We start from the raw sequence: 20644 nt of genomic DNA, 5'->3' as shown, positions 1-20644 counted from the left end.
TGACCTATTGTCCTTAACTTTTGAGCTTGTTAGTCTAAGTTCAGGACTTCAGGACCTATTGTCCTTAACTTTTGAACTTGTAACTATAAGTTCAGGACCTATTGTCCTTAACTTTTGAGCTTGTTAGTCTAAGTTCAGGACCAAGTGTCCTTAACTTTTGAACTTGGAACTCGAAGTTCAGGACCAAGTGTCCTTAACTTTTGAACTTGTAACTGTAAGTTCAGGATCCATAACGTAGCAGAAAACCAAACGTTATTTGTATCTTTTCACAATAATAATAATAATAATAATAATAATAATAATAATAATAATAATAATAATAATAATAATAATAATAATTGCAATTTACATGCAAGAATGATGTCAAATTCGGTTTGGATGCAACATTGATAAAGACAAATCTACATAACCTTTTCATTATTAGTCTGATGAAAATACAAGTGACGACGATTTAGTGTCCCAAGATAACATGTCTAATGATGATTCTGAGAATGCAAAGGATGAGGATGATAAAGAGTGCGATAGTGATGAACAGAATAAGTTACTGATATGTGTTGGTCTACAATCAAGATCATAGACGTCGGCGGAGTCCACGGCAGTCGCCGTCTCACAGACGGCGGCACAGTTCTTCTCCCTAACATGAAAGAGATAGAAGAAAGGGTAACACGGTCTTTTCATATTAATTTTAATAGACTAGTGACTACTATTGCTAAGCATTGAAAATACTGGATAAAAAGTAAATACCATTTTAAAAAGTGGCTACTCCACACAATTTTTACGAAAATAAATGGGTGACATGGGAATAGGAAAGCTAAAAAACATAATTACTAAAACACCCAATGATTGGAACTTTTTATTAATACTAGTCTCTACGTTCGTGCGATGCACGAATCGCACGAATATCTTATGTCAAATATTATGAATCGCATCCAAAAAATAATAAGCTTTCAATTGCATAATATTCTAAAATTAATTACAACTGAATATGTACGAAATTCAATATGTACAAAGTTTAATAATTTGTTTCCTTGGAACAAAAAAGATATAATATACAATCCAAATGAACAAATTAATAATGTTTTGGCACAATGAAAGAACAAAATAGAATTGAATATTATGGAATTATACAATTATGCAATTAAAGTTGTAAAATCACTTAAAGAATACAACAATACTTAATATTATTTTTCTGATTCAATAATTTTCTTTGATTTAATTAAGCCTTAACGATTCAGATACATGAAAATGATATTTACTCAAGATACATTAGTAACAAAGAAACAAAAATAAAAAGGGCATTTCATCATTCATACCTTCTCTTGGCTTTTTTTTTTTTGTGTTGCACGGTATCCTATATCAATTATTACAAAAATCATATTTAATAAAACATGATTTCTTAACTATACAAATATTCAAAAGAAAATTATATTGTTACCGCTAGAAAATAATTTAACTCAAATCCTGATTTATCAAATTTCTAAATTCAACTCAAATTCTGATTAATCCAATGTCTAGTTAAAAAGCACGTGAATTTTACATTCCGTAAGTTCCTAACAAAATAAATAAAAGATAACGAAGAACTTTACAAATATCCTATCGTGAAAGGGAAAAATACCTATTCAAGAAGGAATCATGATATCTTATTCGAAGGAAAAATATTAGTAGTATTTATAAAAAAATTCCTCACACGTAAATATGAACAAATCACTTTCCAAGAATGAATGAAATTTATGTGGAGTTCCTTACACAATGAAAGGTAAAACAGAGTTCTTAAAATACCTAATGTAAATAAGAAAGAAAGAAAGCACTCCATGTAGGAATCTCCAATTCTCCCACAAAATTATGTATTTGTTGTAATTAGGAACGATAATTTTTTTTAAAGAAAATTATGGACGTGCTTTTCTAATCCAAGTAGGATCGACTTTGTAGGATCGGTGTATGTGTAGTTTAAATTGGAAAAGAATTCCATCATTTGATAATTTACAATTAGATCCTTAAATTATAAAAATACTTAAGGGCATAAAAGTCAATTAATATTTTAGGGATATTTTAGTCGTTCAACATTTAGCATAAATTATTCGTGCTTTTATAATACACTAATCTTAGGGTACGCGCTTCGCGCATGTACCTATATCAATAAATACATAATTTTTAAAAATTATGTAAAAAATATTAAATAATTTATTTGAGTTATTGAACAAATATTTTAAAAAAATATAAGTTTCTAAAAATAATTAATGTTTAATTTTTGTTGATATTTTGATGAAGCCCAACCACATTCCCCATGTAAAAGTTTCCTTCATTGTCTTTTATGCTATATCATGATATAATTTATTAACTAATATATGAAAGTAGAACGCGTAAATTCATAGTAATTAAAAAATCTGAATAAGGTTGAGATTTCTTTTAAAAGGGTGCTAACATAAAGCTTTAAAGGACTGTCATTTTGTTTACCAATTTAGTTATTTGTATGAATACGAACTATCTTTAAAATAAAAGTAAGTTACATCTTAAATTAATTTTAATAATAAATAATTATACTAAAATAAAAGCCTTCACAAAAAATGAAAAGAAAAAATTCACAAACAACAGAGAGACGACATAAAAGAATACAGAAGCAAAATTTCATAAAAGCTTAGGGAAAAATAAGCAAAATCTAATTTGATTTTAAATTATAGAATATTAGGAGTTTATCATAATTCACATAAGATAAAGTTTAAAAGCTAAATCTTACTCCCTCTGTTCCAATTTATGTGAATTTATTTCTTTTTTGGTCCGTTCCAAAAAGAATGAACCCTTTCTAAATTTGGTAACAATTTAGCTTAAACTTACAATTTTACCCTTAATGAAAAGCTTTTATAACCACACAAATACTTCGGGGCCCTTTTTGACTTGTTTAGGACCATAAATTCCAAAATCTTCATTTTTTTCTTAAACTCCGTGCCCAATCAAACAGGTTCACATAAATTGGAACGGAGGGAGTGATTTCAAAATTCTAAATATTAGAAGTATAATTAGATAATAATTTTTTCAATATGAAATCTATATTTAAAAGCAAAAAGACTGATTACGTGCAACCTCTATGGAGAGATAATAAAATTTTGGCATACTGCATCATAAAAATATTTATTTAACTTATGCAAAAACATCATAGCTTACATGAAATGCAAGAGCGTGTTCGTATTTTTTTATGGTTGCAATATATATTACAGTGTAATATACATGTATTGCATGTCAATTGTTATAAAATAAAAAATTTAGAAAATATATATTAAAAGTATATATAAAGTCTCGATTTATATTCAAGCTTTCGTCATCCCTGATAGCTTACTTTTGTTACTTTCTTTGCGGATCTTTGGAAGAAAATATAGAGAGGATATTTTACCTCAACTCTACTCACTTATACGTCCATTAGAATGTAAAATTCCTAAATATAAGAAAATTATTAAACGATGCCATCCCAAAAGTACAAAATTATATATTTTTTTTAACAATATAAGCTTAAATTGCTGCAAAAAGTCTTAAAACTTCCCACATTTCAAGATAATATAAGAAGTCATCATAATTTCGTGCTTCTATTTTAGTGTTTTTTTTTTCCTTTGGTAGCATAATTTCAAGATAATACTAAGTTAAGCAAAATTATGATGATTTCGTGCTTTTAGTGTAAATGCGTTGCACGTGTGTTGCGCGTCAATCAGTATAAAATATATACAAAAAAAATAAATTATTATATACATTGAAACAATATCTTCTTAACATACAAAGATGATGAATTTAGTTGAATTAGTTATATAATATTTGTAATTATAATATCTTGCGAAATACGATATAAATATGTCATGTTGTTGTATCTCGTCTAACATCTCTTTGGAATACCAGTAATACAAACTTCAACTATCAATTAGACCAATGACAATATTATATTACCTTGGAATTAGTCAAAATGGTTATTTCATCAAAATATTGTAAACCTTAACAATTGGATATATAATTCTTGAAATTCTAATTTACTAAACAATGCAATTTTTCATAAAACTCCAATCACCTAATTAGGTCAGTATTAAGGAAGTTGTTCTTTAAACAAATTTTCTTGCATCTTCGTCTAATGATATTAATTAAGTAGTTATTATTTTTCTTAAAATATTAAAAGCTTGAGAAATTAAATAATAACTTAAATTTTTGAAAAGAAGATCTAGTGCATTCCTAAGATCACCCTGGAAATAATAATATTATTTATTAATTATCAAATAATGAATACAAAAAATAATGAAGCTTTTAAGTTAATGGTAACTTTTTCACAATTAATGTATCATCAAGATTGTAACACAAATATTTTATGTAGAAAAAATGAAGGTAAGCTAGTTTTTGTAACAAAAGAGATTAAAAATTTAAAAACGTGTTCAACATAAAAAATATGTGGTATATGGTAGAGAATTGTATATTTAAAGATTGATTTTTCTAATTTAGAGGAAGGTTTAGTAAACAATATTTATTATGAATATAGATTATAAGTAAGTATAATCAGTTTTTCATTTTTATGAAGAATAATAAATAGAATCTAATTTAATTTGTCAAGATTTTAAAATAAATATTATAGGTAGGAAATAAATTTAAGTTATTTTTTTATATAACAAAGAGACTAAAAGTTTTAAAACATGTTATGATTTTCTTTTCTCGGGTTTGAATCTTTTTTCCCCTTGGTATCTATATGTCTATTTTTTACATGGTGATAAAATTTATTTTTTATAACCAAAGTAAATAATATTAGCTCATACAGACTTGGAACCTTTCCAACTTTGTATCAAAATTAAAAGACAACAGAAGCAATTATCTTGTCTTAAAAGATATGTCATTGGTAAATAAAATATGGTTATATGGCATTGATAAATAAAATATGGTAGTTGGATGTATTCTCATTGGACAATTAAATCAACGTATAATGGTTGATTCTAAATTCTTAAAAGTTTTAGTTAATTTAAAGGTCCTAAACCTTAGGGAGATATTAAATGACTTTTTTTATCTAGTGTGATCTCTAATTTTAAAAGGGTAAAAAAGACGAACACATTTCGCTAAGGGCCTTCGTGCTTTTAATATAGTATAGATTTTTACGTGTAATATTTACATACAGTAAACTCTTAATATTTTTAAAGGTTTTGGACTTTTTACATAATTTAAATAAGAAAAGATTTAATAAGTAAATTTTTAATTAATTTTAAACTCATAAACGTAAATTTGTACAAAGTAAACTCTTAACAGTTTTAAAGTTCTAAATGACAGGACTTTCTGCATAAGTCAATAAGAAAGATGTTAATGCGTGAAATTTTAATTCATTTAAACAGTTAAATATAAAAACAATTAATTGATTATTCAATAAATTATTACTTGTGGTACTTGACCCACAAAAAGACGTTAGTTTAAGTTTCAATCTTGTATTCTAGGTAAATATTAATTCATTGTAGAAATGTATCTGTTGTTAATGAAGGGATAGGGAGAAAACGTGGTAAACGTAGGTTAAGTTGGTGTTTTTCTTTTTGGAAGTGATTGATATAAGGTAAAAGTTTACTTGATTTTAAAGTTCTAATTATTAGGATTTTTTACCAAAAATAAATAAGGAAGGATTTAATACATAAAATATAACAATTAATTTTAAAATCCTAAATATTAAGAAAATGATTTAAATGACTATTTTGTCTAGTGTAAAATTAATTTTTAAAGGATAAAACAGGCGAACGACATTTCGCTAAGGGCCTTCGTGCTTTTAATATAGCACTAGTATTAGGGTACGCGCTTTGCGCGTGTACCTATATCAATGAATATACAAATTTTAAAAATTACATACATATTATTAGATATTTATTAATAAAATTTAAGAATTTTTTTAAATAATAAATATTATTCCCATGAGTTAGCTTAACAAATGAAGGAATTTTATTTAGAGCCTTATTGTGATTTATCCGGATTTATGTCGAAATAAAAATTGTTGTTTTATGTGACTTAATACTGAAAATAAAATATAAAAATATTTTTTATCACAATTCTTTAAAGATTTGACAAATAATACAAATTAAAAAAAGTTGGTGTTATATCTTCTAAAAATTTGATAGTGACAATTTTAACATTTAAAGAATGACTAATATTGAACTATTATTTTACAAGAAAAAATTTAGTATAAATATTTAGCGAGACGTTTTCATTTGTTGGGCTGAATGCAAGAAAGAAACAAATAACAACTTATTTATAACTGGTTGTCTTCTACAATTTTATCTTATTGCTAATTTGTACTTTTACCTATTTGAATCTTAATTTTATACTATAATTGACTTTGCTATATTTATGATTTCTTTCACCATCGATACTCTTCTTATAAAAATAAATTAAGTGTTTTATCAATTTAACAAATAAATTTTCTTATATGATAAATTTGTAAAATAAATTAAATTGGATTTGCTAATTAGTTAATTCAATAATTAATTATTTGTTCTAAACATTAAAAGAAATAACTTAGTTTTTATTAATTTAAATTCTAAAAATTAGCTTGTTCTAATTTTTAAATATTTGACAATAATTATATTTTTTTCCAATAAGAATTCGATTTTCAAATAGTAAGAAAAATCATATGTTTTGAATCTTTATTTGAGAATTCGTAATTGCTAACTCACGTTTTGCATAGTAAAGAATCTCATAGGAATAATTCAATACAACTCTAATATTAATGGTCTTTAAATAAGAAATCTATATAAGGTAAAAAAGTGTTATTCGATTTTAAAGTCCCTTCCTACCTAGTTTAATTACGAAAAATATAATAATAAAATTTTAGGTGATCTTAAAATTCTTAAATTAGAAAATAATTAAATAACTATTTCGTCTAATATAAAAAAAATTTAAAGGGTAAAATAAGGGAATAACATTTCGCTAAGTGCTTTTATGCTTTTAATATATTATAGATAAATAGATATAGATTTTATTGCTCTAATGATGAGATGCACAGTTACCCCAATATTTTGGGACGGTTCTAGTTAAATCTATCAAAAAGTTAACATACCATTTCAATAAATGGAGAAAGAAACAAAAATTCAAAATAACAATTTGTTAAAAAATTTATTTTGCCTGTTTTTCGCTTTTAGTTACCAAATTAGCCAATAACTCTAATGGAAATAGACTAAAAAGGTGTAAGAATTATGTATAATTTGGATTTGACCAAAGATTTAATTTTATAATATTTAACTATTCAAGTTCAAGCAAAATTTAAATTATTTATAACAAAACAAAAAGGTTAAAAACTTGAAAAATAAATATACGTGATGGGGATTTGGAAATATATAGAATTTTATTATAATTAACTATCTAAGTTTGAGACCAAGAATAATTAAATTATTTCTATCAAAATAGAAAGGGCAAAGCCTGGGAAAAAAAAATTGCCTACGATTCCTAGCATGGTTAAAAAACAAACTTGGAAACCTAGAAGGATTTAAGAAGAGTCCTCGTATTTAGAATTTTGTATATATTTAAAATAAGAAAGTATTTGATAAACAAATTTTTAGTTGATTTCAAAGTCCAAAATATTAGGGAAATAATTAAATGACTATTTTGTCTAGTATAAACTTTATCTTTAGAGGGTAAAAAAGGCGAACGACATTTCGCTAAAGGCCTTCGTGCTTTTACTATAATATAGATATAGATAGAGAGATATAGATAGTTAATCACGAAAAGAAGGCGTATATGGTACAATCTATTATGAGCTTCAAGCTCTAAATTCCAATGAGACAGCATGATATGATAACCCCTCTCCTTCACAACCAAAGGACAAACGGAGAGACTCGTCAGAGGAAGTTGCAGTATCTGTTTGCTTACCTTATATCGTAATCACTACTGCTCAGGAGTAGATGTCGGAGTTCTTTTCCCAGGATTGTAGACGCTGAACTCCCCAAAGTCTCTTCTACCACTGGCAAAAATATGTGCCACATCAGTGCCTTTTAACATAGAAAAAGTAGCTGTCACTAAAGAGATTATTCACTTCTTCTTTATCCGAAATCTAAAACTAAACACAAATTACTTCAACAAACTAAAGTTGCATATCTGTATAATCTGTGGATCTAAACCACCAAGAATCCTGATTTAAGATGCAGCAGACAAGATATATCACACAGCATTGGTACCTTCCATTATAAGGAACGGAAAGAAAAATAGATAAGAGAATGGAGCTAGTCCTCGAAAAGGAGAAGAGAGGTAATATTTCAGTCAGGCCAAATATTTACTATTCACCAAGATGACAATACTCAACCAGTTTTATCTGCTGATGCATATTTAAGCTAGCACATATTGCTGGGACTGATTTTTGTTCTGCAATGTGTTCTTTTAGTATACGTCCTAATAATGCTTTATTAGCAGACATTCATACTCAGGTACATTTGTTTCAAATGTTGAAAATTTTGTTTTAAAAAAATCGTTTTCAATTTTTTTTGGCGAAAACTAGTTTTTAGCCAAACACCAAGACAACTAAAAATTACTCTTACTTCAAAGTTTCTTATTTTTGCACCAATAAAAAAACTGAAAATACTTTTATTTCTTAGTGTTTGGTTGACAAACGGTACAAATTTAACCTCTCATCTTGTGGGGGTGTCTCAAAGCTAAAATGCTTAGATATTAAAATGAAAGGTCAAACTAGATCCTACACAATAGGAATTATGACAATAGCCTTCGGCCCAACATTGACATAACTTCTAACGCTGCCTATTAGATCATCAATATCACTTTACATCGAAGTATAGAATCTTATTTCACTTGAAAATATCAAACATTTTACAGAGATCACAGAATATCGAAATGCTTTTAAATGGATTCCTCACCTGTGCATTATATCCCAGCCAGCAGGTAAGAAGCGTGGATGAACAGCTTCAACAAAAACTTGTCTCCATCGCTGACAAAATTGACTAATTCCCTCATCCCCATGCTCGTTGAGTATATGATTAACAACTTGCTTCCCATGTGGTCCATGCCCTAATAGCGAGAGCTTCGAGTTTTTGGATGATGCATTAGTATTCATATTATCAACAGAATTGGCCATTCCATTAGATACATTACAGCTTTCATCATCACAGGAATCCGGAAGAACATCATCATGTTTCACTAGGGATTCTCTTCCGTGCGGGAAATCATTTTTATGAATAACAGAGTACTCACTATTGACCCCAAAATTGGGGTATGAAGAGTGATTGCTAACATTATTGTCCTCTACTATTAAAACATTGGTATTTTCTTCACTATTGCTCGAGTTATCTGAGACTTCCTCTGGCAGAGATGTCCCTTTTGCTTGCTTATTATCTAGCTCACCATCTGGTGTTATACTTCTATTAGAACCTTTGCAAGCTAATTTTCTCTGTTTCTCAAATCGCCTTCTCTCATTAGGACTCATCCCAATTAACATAGCTCTTTCCAGATCTTCATCAGAAATTTCCCGTCCACCATAATAATTCCTGATAATCTACAAAAAGACGGCGAAACGTTGTTCAAGTATTAACAATTTTTAATTATGTTACTCAGGTGAAAAACTGAAAGGACTACTTAAATTAATGGAGAGAAAGTGGATGTTAGAAAGCAGATGATTAAGACAACTTGAAACATCAAAAGATAAAATGATAAATATGGAGAAATATGAAAGTGATAGCATGATGAAAAATTCAGTAAGTGCATCTAAAGCAATTAATTCAAATCAACCCAGTTATTATCAGAATCAAGGATGCAAATTCCAACGAAAGAGTTAAAGCTCCAAGGTGGAAGGTACCAACAGAAACAGTAACTGAAGTGAAATATGAACACTAAGTAGAAACTAAGTCAAACTGGCAATTTTACCTCTGGGTGTTAAGTCAAATTTCTCTGCTTAAAATTTGAAAATCTCTATAGCCTGCCTTTTATTATCAAAATACATCTAGTTTCTTATCAGAAAATATATTCCATTTGAGGTGCTAAATTCAGATATCTACCGGATGCTTAGCCATAACTAATGGGCCCCGCTGCCAGGAAAAAAATATTAACGGTTCAAAGCAGTTTAAAGCAAAGCATCATTTAGAAAATTAAGCAATTGAAATAAATTTATTTATTAGCTAAAGGTACATGTATGTGCTAAACATGCAAAGCATCATTTAGAAAATTAAGCAATTGAAATAAATTTATTTATTAGCTAAAGGTACATGTATGTGCTAAACATGCTAACTTCCTACCATTATTAACTCTTCTCGACGCTTAGCTGGCATTCTAGATCCATGACGTAGCAATGCCATAGCTGCTGTACGCAACTGCAAAGGAGATACTCCTTCGTCCTTTACACTTAACTTTGGCACAGATGACTCTGATGTATTCTGATTTTGATTAGAATCAACTACTCGACGAACAAAAAGTGGTATTCCAAATTCTGTAGCTATCTTTCTCTTATACTTCTCAGCAGCAGCATGAGCAATTTCATGGCAGTCCACACAAAGAAGGACGATGTCATGAGAGCGATGGCTCTTTAAATGCTCAGGGAAGTGCATTCTATAGCATGAAGGTATGATTCGATAACGTAAATAGTGATTTCCTTCACCACAGCCAACACAAATATTTCTCTTACTTTGAATGTAAAAGTCATTACCCTCATCTTCAGGGCGACCTTTAGGCTCAAAAAGAAGCATTATAGCAGGAGGGTCCTCTTCAATAAGTTTCGCCAAATTTCGGTTGACATACCTGCAATCAAATTTCTGAGCCCATATTACCTTAAATTGTAATCACTGAAGAAGACTGGAAAAAGACGATATTTCACTAACCATTCAAGTTTTCGACGATCACAATAACATAATAATCGTCCATCATTTGCGTAAATCCTACAATTATGGTAAACGGGGGCTTTGCACGAAAATTTTTGGACAAACAACTGCCGAGAAGCCTTCTTAGCAAATTGCTTGGAATTTTTCTGTCCATTTTGTTTGAAAGCTGATTTAACTGGCATCTTCAAACTAGTTTTGGATAGTAGAGCATAGTTGTATACAGAAAGAGGACAACTCCCATCAGAGCCCAGGCATTTTTGAATAATTAACTTATAATCATCGTCATCCTTTCGCGTTTCATCTAAAAACAAGTACTTGAGGTCATCCAAGTGATTGCAAACTACAGGTGAAGGAGATTGAAATGAACTACTAATACTCGGAGAGTCTGGATTCTGATCGGCTTCAGATATGGTGTTGTATAAACCCATTTCTGTTATAGGAACTTTAGTAGCAAGCGCAGTAATGGCATGCTCAGATAAAACATATCTCAAGCTTTCATCATGTACACGAGCCTAGATGGATGTAAATTAAATTAATTGAGCTCAAATAATGTAATAAAAAAATCAAAAATCTGAAACTGGAATTCAAGAAAAAAGTGCACCCTATAAATGTTAAAGCGTAGCAAATAAAGATGGAAATCTTGAACAACTCAAGATGTTAATCTCCATATAATAAGAAAGACAAGGACTGGTTGAATTGGGATATCATTCAAGTTAGCTTATATGCTTTATGTTAAATTGTTTCCAGCGGCGCTTTTAACTTCATGCATCGAGGGGTTTCCACCAAAATCCAAAGGGGTGTCAATCCAGGTAACTCATTTGTAGCAGTGTTGAAATTCATAAGATCAAATAGACAACACGGATTGGTAATTCTGATCGGGATATTTCAAAAAAGAGTCAAGTATAATGTGCAATTCTGAAATTAGCTTCTAATCATTTGAACCGAGAAAGCATTCGAAATGCATATATGATAATCCTTCAATGTTAGGAGCTATTTAGATTGGACTTCGTTGTTATCTCTAAATGTTGAGCAAATGAAGCCATTGTATGGGTGTTGGGGTGGCTACCATGTTGTGAGCTCCTCATTCTTTACCATGCGGCGCAGGATCGAATCTTACTTTTAGAAAGCCACTGTATGAGAACAAAAGAGCACAATAAACAGCTGGAAAATCATTACTTATATTTCTACTCCAACGCAAGACCTTAGTATCATCAAAAACGAAAATGTTTCACCCAATATACTCGCATTTTTCTCACATTACTAGCCAACTGGAGTAATCTTTAAAGTCCAAAACCCTCTCAACTATCACCAAGCAGTCACAGACTTTTCCTTCTGGTGCCAAACTACCCAATATCCCGCTTCTTGGGGAAAAGTGCACAAAAACTATCAGATTTGAACTCCTTCTATCCATCAGTAGTGGACCAGAAAATGTTCACAGATAAACAAAATTTTGAACTTTTTCTTCATTTGAAAATAATCGGTCACATGACTTTATGATGATAAAGAGATGACATTCTGATCCAAATTCCACTTACCATTATATCTCTCCAAGTGCACAATCGCCTCACGAGGTCATGAAGCTAAAGCCAAAAAAGAAGAAATCAGCACTCAGAAGTCAAAGCTGTATAAAGAAAAAGAGTATACAGAGCATAGTACCTTCATCTCATCAGAACTTGACATGGAACTTCCTTGATCACTCTGATAACGAGAGATTATAGATGATGCAACAGACTCTCCTGGGTAAGCATCAGTCTCTTTTGAGAAAAGTTGTAAGCAAATTGCATTGGAACGCCGGTTGGCCTCAAGCACAGAGCTAAATTTGTCCTCTCTGAGACTTGATGAATTTTCTGTTACACAAATATCTTCAGGATTTTGTTTCTTCAGATGAGTCAATTAGTTTAAAGATCACCAAATGCAGTAACAACAAGAACAACTACACCTCAGTCCAATCTAGTTTGGCCAGCTATCTGAAACATCACTACCCATTTTGCTTTTGTTTGGCCCATTTCATTTCAATATATTCAAAAATTTGCGAATAGAAAATACTAGAAGTTCTCTCCATTTTCTACAAATACACAAATCACTTAACAGACTGAAAAGACTAGTAGCCTTTGGAAATTAACACTAAAAGCTGATTCTTCATCTGCTAGACAACAAAAACCACGGAACCTCATCTGCCCTAATTTTACTACTACATAACAATCACCACTACAATAATAGAAAAACAGCCATTCAACACAGTTATATCAAAGCTTTGTCATGTTTGCTAACAACTTTTGCAAATAAAACTTATAATTCTATGATCTTATTGTGAAGAACAAACTTCCCATTGGCATGATGTCCTGAGGGCAACCTCTTATGAACATTGGTAATAGAAATCTATTTCCAACAGAATTCTCCAGCACCACAACCCCTTAACAGACAAACGGAGAACATTATTACCCACTATCCTTCATCTCAGAGTATCAGGCATTGCAGATATTGCTAAGCCTCATACCAAACTTCAAAAACGCATGCCAGCTCAAACCATTAGGTCCTGCAGAAAGGTTCAAATTGATGTGCTCTATTCCATTTTATGAGACTGAACATGGACTTTTAGGGTATTATCTTAACTTGCCCATTAAACAAGTTCGTAATGGAAGAAAGAATTAAACAGTTACAAGATAAGTTTGATCAGGAAATATCAATACAACTTTAAATTGGTTAACTAAATAGATTTGAATTTTTGAACCTTGTGAAGTTTATATATAAAGAAAAAAATAGTGAAATGAGATTAAATATTTTGAGATGCCCCAAAAAAGAAAGAATGCTATATAATTGGAATGGTGGAACTACTTAAGCTCCTTCATATTTCATCACACATTACGTTCACAAATTTAATTTAATGAATGTAAATATAACTCTTCATAAGTGAAAAAGGGCATGGATTCGATCACAATTACCAAATATTTTCTACGATAACTCCCTACAAGGGCTTGACGGTATAGAAAAGTAGTTAAATAGTACCATACACTTCTCTCAGCTCAGCGACTCTCAATAAACTGTAATTTGTAGCAAGATAACAAGTTTGCATATGCGTATACTATGCCATAATTTACTCAACAATAGAGGATCTCAGTAAATCTCTCTAATCATAGAGATAATAAGTGTATACACTCACATATAAGTCAAGTGGGATGGAAGTAGAAGACTAATAATCATTCTGTTTGTTGAAATATAAGTGGAGAGTCATACCAGTATCCTGTTCTTTGAGTTCGGAAGAAAGACGATGCGCGATGTACAACAAATAGTGTGCATCAGTTCGAGCATATTGCACCATTTCAGCTGGTAGTGGACGTTGCCTCCAGTCTTCTCTCTAAAATTTTGATAAAGAATAGAACTGTAATTTAGATCAAGATCTTGCCAGCTGAACTATAAGAGAGGTGCACCAGCACTACGGTGTAGCATGTTGTTGTTTACATGCTGAAATCACCACATGTACCCGCTGAAAATCATGTTCATTGACTATAGGTAAGAACAGTGCCACGTATTCAAAGAGAAATAGCCAGAGTCTTGTATGCCTATTTAAAATGTCCGGTCTGATCATATACATTATAAATACAAATCTTGATTCACTAACAATCTTAAATATGAGATGGTAGCAAGCAAGGACAACATCATACTACAACAGCTTCACTTAATTTGCAGCTTCGTCTAATAGCTCCATTATTTAAGGAATTCCTTACTTCAAGTGACCCTGTTAAATCAATTCAATATAAGAAAATGAAAATCAAATAACATTTCGAGAGAGATAAAAACAATGTAGAACCCACACATAGTTTTTTTTATTTTTTTATTATAAGGAACCCCACATAGTTTTTATCATATTCCTTTAGGAAATTCTATGAGAATCTATCCCTTTTTTTAAGTAAGGAATCTATCACCTTTCTTTTTTTTTAGGAGGAGAATCTATCATCTTTTATGATATTCTTTTTCTGTTTTTTCCACTTGATTTGCAGCAAGGGGAGCTATATTAAAAACTGAATTTGAGCAAAATGTGAGCTTTCTATGTAAATTGGTGTTTCATGAGCAAATGTTCAAGCGAAAATGTGGATCACCTCCTCCTACGTTGTCCAATGGAAACTAGCTTCTTCTTGGAATATTGAGATGGTTCTGGATGCTTGGCTGATGTAGGGCTTGGTGAATGAGGCACTCCCCAGCAGGAAATCCAAAAGAAAGAACAGAAGTCAGAGAGCTTGGGATGTTGCCCCACTAGCACTCATGTAGGTCTAGTGGAAGGAAAGAAATAGGAGAGCTTTTGATGGGACTGAGAACGATGATGTACATCTGAGAAATAGCCTGTTATTCCTAGTTTCTTTTAAGTGCACCCATAAGTTCCAACTTTATAGAAGATTGGGTGCTGTCACCTTCACTAAGTTCCGTTTTTTTTAAAAAAATAAATAAATAAATTAGAAACTGAGCATTTTATTCATCTCCAAAAAAGGGTACATTGAGCTGAGGAAGTTAAAATACGATATCTCCTCCCTAGTTCATCTTGTAAGATAGAATCAACTATCTTATAACATTCTGATATGAGGTAAATGCATTTGGAAGGGGGAAGCAAGAACATTGTAAAAAAAGAAAATGAGGACTCCAACCTATACAATAAGGTCCTCTAATAGTTAGTACCCCTACACATGTAGGGAAAATGATGACCATGGTGGTTCAAAGGCTATGTTTGATTTCTTCAATTTGGACCTTCGAAGAACAGGCATATTCCACCTATCCATATTCATCAAACCTCTAACTTCTTTTGTAGAGGTTAGAGGTTCCGTTCAGAATCCAAATCCACCAAAACAATTAAATCAATAATAATATAGATTTTTTGTCGGTTGCACTTCCGTATCTCTTTGTCGTCTGTTGTGAACATGCTTTCTTTGAGCCAAGGGTCTATCGGAAACAATCTCTCCGTAAGGTCTGTTTACACACTATCCTCCCCAGATCCCATTTGTAGGATTACACAGGGTATATTGTTGTTGTTGTTGTAAATATAGATTTTTTTTATAACCAAATATAGGTTGTCTTAAAAGAAGAAATCCATCCATCACAACTCACCAACGGAAAAGTTAGCAAACAGATACCTAGGGAGGAAAAGAAAGATTACGGTAAACCAAAAGAATGTATCCCAAGCAAGCTTCTTTCTATACCTGTAATAGTTTATTTGCAACAATGCCACAGTACAAATCCAGCAAATACGCCAAAGACCTTTGTGGTTTAGACAACACATCACAAGCCTGGAATGTAACAAGAACAACAGTGGCTTAAATAAAAGTAAATAAGAAACATCATAGTCAACCATACACAAGAAAAATACGCCAGGCATATTCTTGCCCTTCTTAAGTAAAAATCTTCACTTAGATAAAAGAATATACATTAACATGATACCTTACCTTTGCAGTGTCAAATAAATTAACAACATAAATGTGGAAATCCCTTTGAAGCCAAAGAACATCATTATCAGCACCATGGAATACCTACACCAGCGGAAACAACTTATAGGAGTCATTTGGGGATGCAAATTATGAAATTAGCATACTACAAAATTTCTAACAACAGCGTGGAGTTAGCTGCTTGCACTTTATATATCCAAATTAAAGTACGAAAGAAAATCGCTAATAATTGGCACGCAAATTAACAAGGTCACCTTGCAAATTCCTGGGTTAGCAAATACGGGCCGAAGAATTCCCATTACATCATGCAAAGCTATTGTATCCACAAGATAATCTTCGCTTCCAGTTGATATCTGCTCAATACATGAAAAAGTTACGTTTACATAACAATAATATAAAATGATTTTCTGTAAAAAAAACATTTTGAAAAACCTGAATTAGAGCTGTGAAGCCGAGAAATGATCTCAAGCTATGCTGCTCTGTATCAACTGCAAACACTCTCTCCTTACTCAAAACCTCCGCAAGCTCCCGTAATTGAGACTCACTCTCAACCCATACATACAATTCGCGCATCGTCAAATCTTCAAAATTTCTACCAAAAAGCTCCAAAAATTCAACATTTGAACTCTTCAACAACTCCGTAATCTCCGCCTTGTACGGATGAAAATTTGTACAATCCTCTGTCACATACATTCCCAATCATTCAGCTAGGGTTTCAAAAAACAAATATAGATAATTAAATAAATTGTATTTGTACCATTGCTGTTGACAAGCTTGAGGTGTTTGAATTGAGAATATGAGTTATCGGCAAAAACTCGTTTGAATGAAGCTTGAGGTTTGATTTCTGCATTTAGATAACAGGAGTGTTTCTTTTTCCTGTTGTGTTTTCGAACTTTCTGGAAGCTCTTTGCTATGAATATGGAAATGGCTACTGTGAGGCAAGTAGCTATAGTGAGCTTAACAGCAAGCTTCAAACTTTCCTTGTTCTCCATTTAATGATTCAGTTTGATTCTTCCTACTTGCTTTGCTTTTGCTGTGCAATTTGAAATCCAATTCTTATAGTGGCTTGTCTTCGTATTAGAAAATGTTTTGATCGTGGGCTCCGGTTCAACCTCAAAACTAACTTTGGCCCAATATTAGGTCCTAGCCCAAAGTTACGGAGACTTTTGCACTAGATAGTCACTTTTGTGACATATTCAAATTTAGCCACAATTTTAAGAATGTTGCAAACTTAGTGAAACAAGTTGTTATAGTCTTCTTCTCTTCCTCCTTATTCTTCTTCTTGTTGGTCTAAAGTTCGGTATGAATATTGGTTTGAAGTTGAGTTGCAGCAATTCAAACTTCTGACTGCTGGTTTGAAGTTTGGCAATGACAATATGACCACTAGTCTAAAGTTTGGCTGTGGCTAAAGTTGCATTCTTTTAATTTATGACCATATTTTAAAGATAAACATTAGTGTCTATTTGTACAAATGGGCCAGTCTAAAACTGTACTCAATTGTATACTTAGTGGCCTCTCTCTCTATCTATCTATATAATATTTTATATTATGTGTATATAATCAATATATAATCTATGTATATGACTAAAAAAAAGTAAACAATGAATATACCGGCTATTTATGTAAAGATCACATTAATAAATTGGCCCAATGAATAGGCCCAAGCCCAAAGTTATTAGAGCAGTATGAAAATACAGTTTTCTAGAAGTTGGTTATTGATGATGCGTTCAAATTCTCAGTTTCACTGCACAATGAAGAATGGCTTCTTTGGAGCAACCTATTGAAGAAAATGACACGACTTCAGTAGTTGCACAAGTCGATACGGTTATTGAAACAATGGAATCACAGAATTTGTCAATAGAGGAAGTTGAGATTGATTTCCTGGGAAAATTTAAGAAAATTTTATTCACCTTATGGAAAAATGTTGTGGGGATTAAAACACATAATGAAGAGAATGTAACACAAAATTATCGTGGAGATCGAGTTGAACGAGTCAGGTTATATCACGTTTGGCCAGGAAACAATGTATGCTACGGTTTGTGTTCGATTATATTCATTTGACAAATATGGAGGAGTTGTTTTAATTGTATTTGTTCTAATGTGGCTTTCATTATTTTAAGTGCAGGTATTTTTCCTCAAAGGGTTACTGATATGTGGGCCAGATCCAAGAGGTTTGCTCTTGACTATTGTCTCTATTAGCCTCTCAAGTTGGGTTTTTGCTGTTTATGTTGCAAGGGATATATCAAAACACTCGAGCATCAAAGTCAGTTTCTGTGTGCTATTGACCTTAATTGTGAGTCACTAAACTAAACTTTGTACTGAATCTGTTAGGTTAATTTTCTTCTTTTTCTTTAACTATTATATTATATGATATGATATTTTTCATTATATATGTAACAGGTTCTTGCCAACTTAATAATGGTTAGCGTCATTGATCCTGGCATTATTCCGAGAAATAATGAATCACCAGCCACTGAGTCGACGGGAAATGGTAGAATTAGAAGCAAAAGAGTTGCCATAAATGAGGTGGAAATGAAATTGAAATACTGCCGTATTTGTAACATACATCGTCCGCCTAGGAGTTGCCATTGCGTTATTTGTGACAATTGCGTTGAGAAATTTGACCACCATTGCCCTTGGATTGGTCAATGCATTGGACTGGTTTGTACAATTACAAAGAAATCAGCAATATTCCTTGAGCCTATGACAGAAGATAAATTAATAGCATGTATTTATTTCGATTTGTGCAGAGGAATTATCGACTTTATGTATTGCTATTGGTTATGGCAACTGTTTACTTCGTCTACATATTTGCTTTCTCATGCAAAAAGATTCAACATAAGAATTCTGGCAATGGCATGGGATTCATTGGTTTGGTAAAAGATTGCCCGGAGACATTGGCATTGACATGTTTCAGTTTTGCTGCTGCGTTTTTTGTTGGTGGATTGACTGCTTACCATGTGTATTTGATTGCTACAAATCAGGTTAGTCTCAGTTTCACTTACCAATATCAAATGAATTGTTTCTAGGAGAATACTTCAGTGACTAATAGCCTATTTGGCCAAGCTTCCCAAAAAAAAAAGTATTTTTATTTTCAAAGTTGAAGTGTTTGGCCAAGATTGGAGTAGAACAAAAGTAGTTTTGGAGAAGGAGAAAAAAAAATTATTTTTGAGAAAAATACACTTAGTAGCTCTTTTTAAAAGCGTGGTCAAACATTAATTGTTGCTTAGAAATATTTTTCAAATTAATTAGTCAAACACAAACTGCTTCTTACCAAAAGTACTTTTGAGAAAAGCACTTTTGAAAGAAAGCACTTCTCAAAATAAACTAATTTTTATAGCCTGTTTGGCCTAATTTTTCCAAGTTGAAATGCACTTTGGTCAAGCTTTTGGAAGGAAAAAAAAAGTACTTTTGAGTAGAAGCAAAAGTAGAAAAAGTAGCTTCTTCCCGGAAGCACTTTTTTGATAAGCATTTTTTAGAAAAATACACTTAGAAGCACTTTTTGAAACCTTGGTCAAACACTAATTGCTGCTTAAAAGTTCTTTTAAAATTGTTAGCCAAACACAAATTGTTTTTCATCAAAAGTACTTTTAAATAAAAAAAACACTTTTGAAAAAAAAAACATTTCTCAAAATAAGCTAGTTTTTTCCAGTTTGGCCAAATAGGCTAGGAGAAGCCAAAATTAGAACCAAGGCTCGATCTAAGTCATTTTTGTTGGTAGATTGTGGTTACCATGTTTATAGATGCAAGGATCGACCCAAGTAATTTTTTAAAAAAGTTGTTTTTATTTATATATCCAAGTCGTCTTTTGAAAAAATTTATATAATCCCATTTAATCTTTTTTCTTTTCTTTTTTGTTTATTGTCACAGACTGCTAATGAGAATTTTAGGCAGCTGTACGGAAGCAATAGAAATGCATTTGACAAAGGAGTTGTGAATAATATTAAGGAGATTTTACTTTCACCTTGGACGCCTTCAAAGATCAATTTTCGTTCAGAAATATATAGATTTGATCATTTGGAACATGTCACAGAACCTTGATAGGATTTCTGACTTCGTTAATTACTGGTTTAGGCTTAATGTAGTTTATCACTTTGCCAAAATGAAGGTTTTGAGAATGTAAACAATTTTATTTGGTTATTGTAGGTTAAGTTTGGCGCAATTTTATTTGGTGATCACTATCACTATCACTATCACTATCACTATTATTGTTTTGAGTTCCCCAGTAACGACCTTACATTTTCTTTATGTGATGATACTACTCTAATTACAAGAAATAATTGCAAAAGCAAACGTACTTTATCTTCTCCTAAAATTTGATATGTTATGTGAGAGTGAGCATTTTCTCATCTATTGGCTGCAATTTTGATTTCCCCCCTCTTTATTTGGTCCTACTAATACTAAGGACCCGTATGTCCA

At 31.3% G+C, this 20644-nt stretch overlaps 2 protein-coding genes across 4 annotated transcripts; one reads left to right on the top strand and one right to left on the bottom strand.

Moving 5' to 3' along the window:
* Positions 1 to 7675: 7675 nt before the first annotated feature.
* LOC104221547 (protein RRP6-like 3) lies at positions 7676 to 17257 on the bottom strand. 3 transcript variants are annotated; one of them, XM_009772610.2, is made up of 12 exons: positions 16983 to 17257; positions 16658 to 16905; positions 16480 to 16578; positions 16226 to 16309; positions 15983 to 16069; positions 14031 to 14151; positions 12453 to 12643; positions 12332 to 12376; positions 10797 to 11308; positions 10218 to 10716; positions 8847 to 9481; positions 7676 to 7942 (listed from the first exon to the last, which is right to left on the bottom strand). In XM_009772610.2, exons 1-12 carry the CDS (start codon positions 17215 to 17217, stop codon positions 7867 to 7869), a joined length of 2832 nt encoding a protein of 943 aa, XP_009770912.1. In that variant the 5' UTR covers positions 17218 to 17257; the 3' UTR covers positions 7676 to 7866. The 3 variants fall into 3 exon arrangements, with proteins under 3 accessions (XP_009770912.1, XP_009770914.1, XP_009770913.1); XM_009772611.2 differs by having other exon boundaries at positions 7850 to 7970; XM_009772612.2 differs by lacking the exon at positions 10797 to 11308 and having other exon boundaries at positions 10218 to 10730.
* Positions 17258 to 17983: 726 nt separating this feature from the next.
* LOC104221551 (probable protein S-acyltransferase 6) lies at positions 17984 to 20332 on the top strand. The gene is made up of 5 exons (XM_009772614.2): positions 17984 to 18250; positions 18351 to 18518; positions 18626 to 18886; positions 18976 to 19209; positions 20096 to 20332. The coding sequence occupies exons 1-5, from the start codon at positions 17984 to 17986 to the stop codon at positions 20264 to 20266; spliced, it is 1101 nt and encodes a 366-aa protein (XP_009770916.1). The 3' UTR covers positions 20267 to 20332.
* The last annotated feature ends 312 nt before the right edge of the window (positions 20333 to 20644 follow it).

This window comes from Nicotiana sylvestris, chromosome 7 (genome assembly GCF_000393655.2).
Source record: "Nicotiana sylvestris chromosome 7, ASM39365v2, whole genome shotgun sequence".
Lineage (NCBI taxonomy): Eukaryota > Viridiplantae > Streptophyta > Magnoliopsida > Solanales > Solanaceae > Nicotiana > Nicotiana sylvestris.
This window is presented reverse-complemented; position numbering and strand designations above follow the sequence as displayed.

Bases quoted from the DNA above. Each gene is read 5' to 3' on its own strand.
- LOC104221547 (XM_009772610.2), bottom strand. From the start codon at position 17,217: ATGGAGAACAAGGAAAGTTTGAAGCTTGCTGTTAAGCTCACTATAGCT. The intron at 10,717-10,796 runs GTTAGTGAAATA...ATTTGATTGCAG, and splicing joins GATCGTCGAAAACTTGAATG to GTATGTCAACCGAAATTTGG. The intron at 7,943-8,846 runs GTGAGGAATCCA...TATTTTTGCCAG, and splicing joins GGCTGGGATATAATGCACAG to TGGTAGAAGAGACTTTGGGG.
- LOC104221551 (XM_009772614.2), top strand. From the start codon at position 17,984: ATGGCTTCTTTGGAGCAACCTATTGAAGAAAATGACACGACTTCAGTA. The intron at 18,519-18,625 runs GTGAGTCACTAA...TATATGTAACAG, and splicing joins GTGTGCTATTGACCTTAATT to GTTCTTGCCAACTTAATAAT. The intron at 18,887-18,975 runs GTTTGTACAATT...CGATTTGTGCAG, and splicing joins TTGGTCAATGCATTGGACTG to AGGAATTATCGACTTTATGT.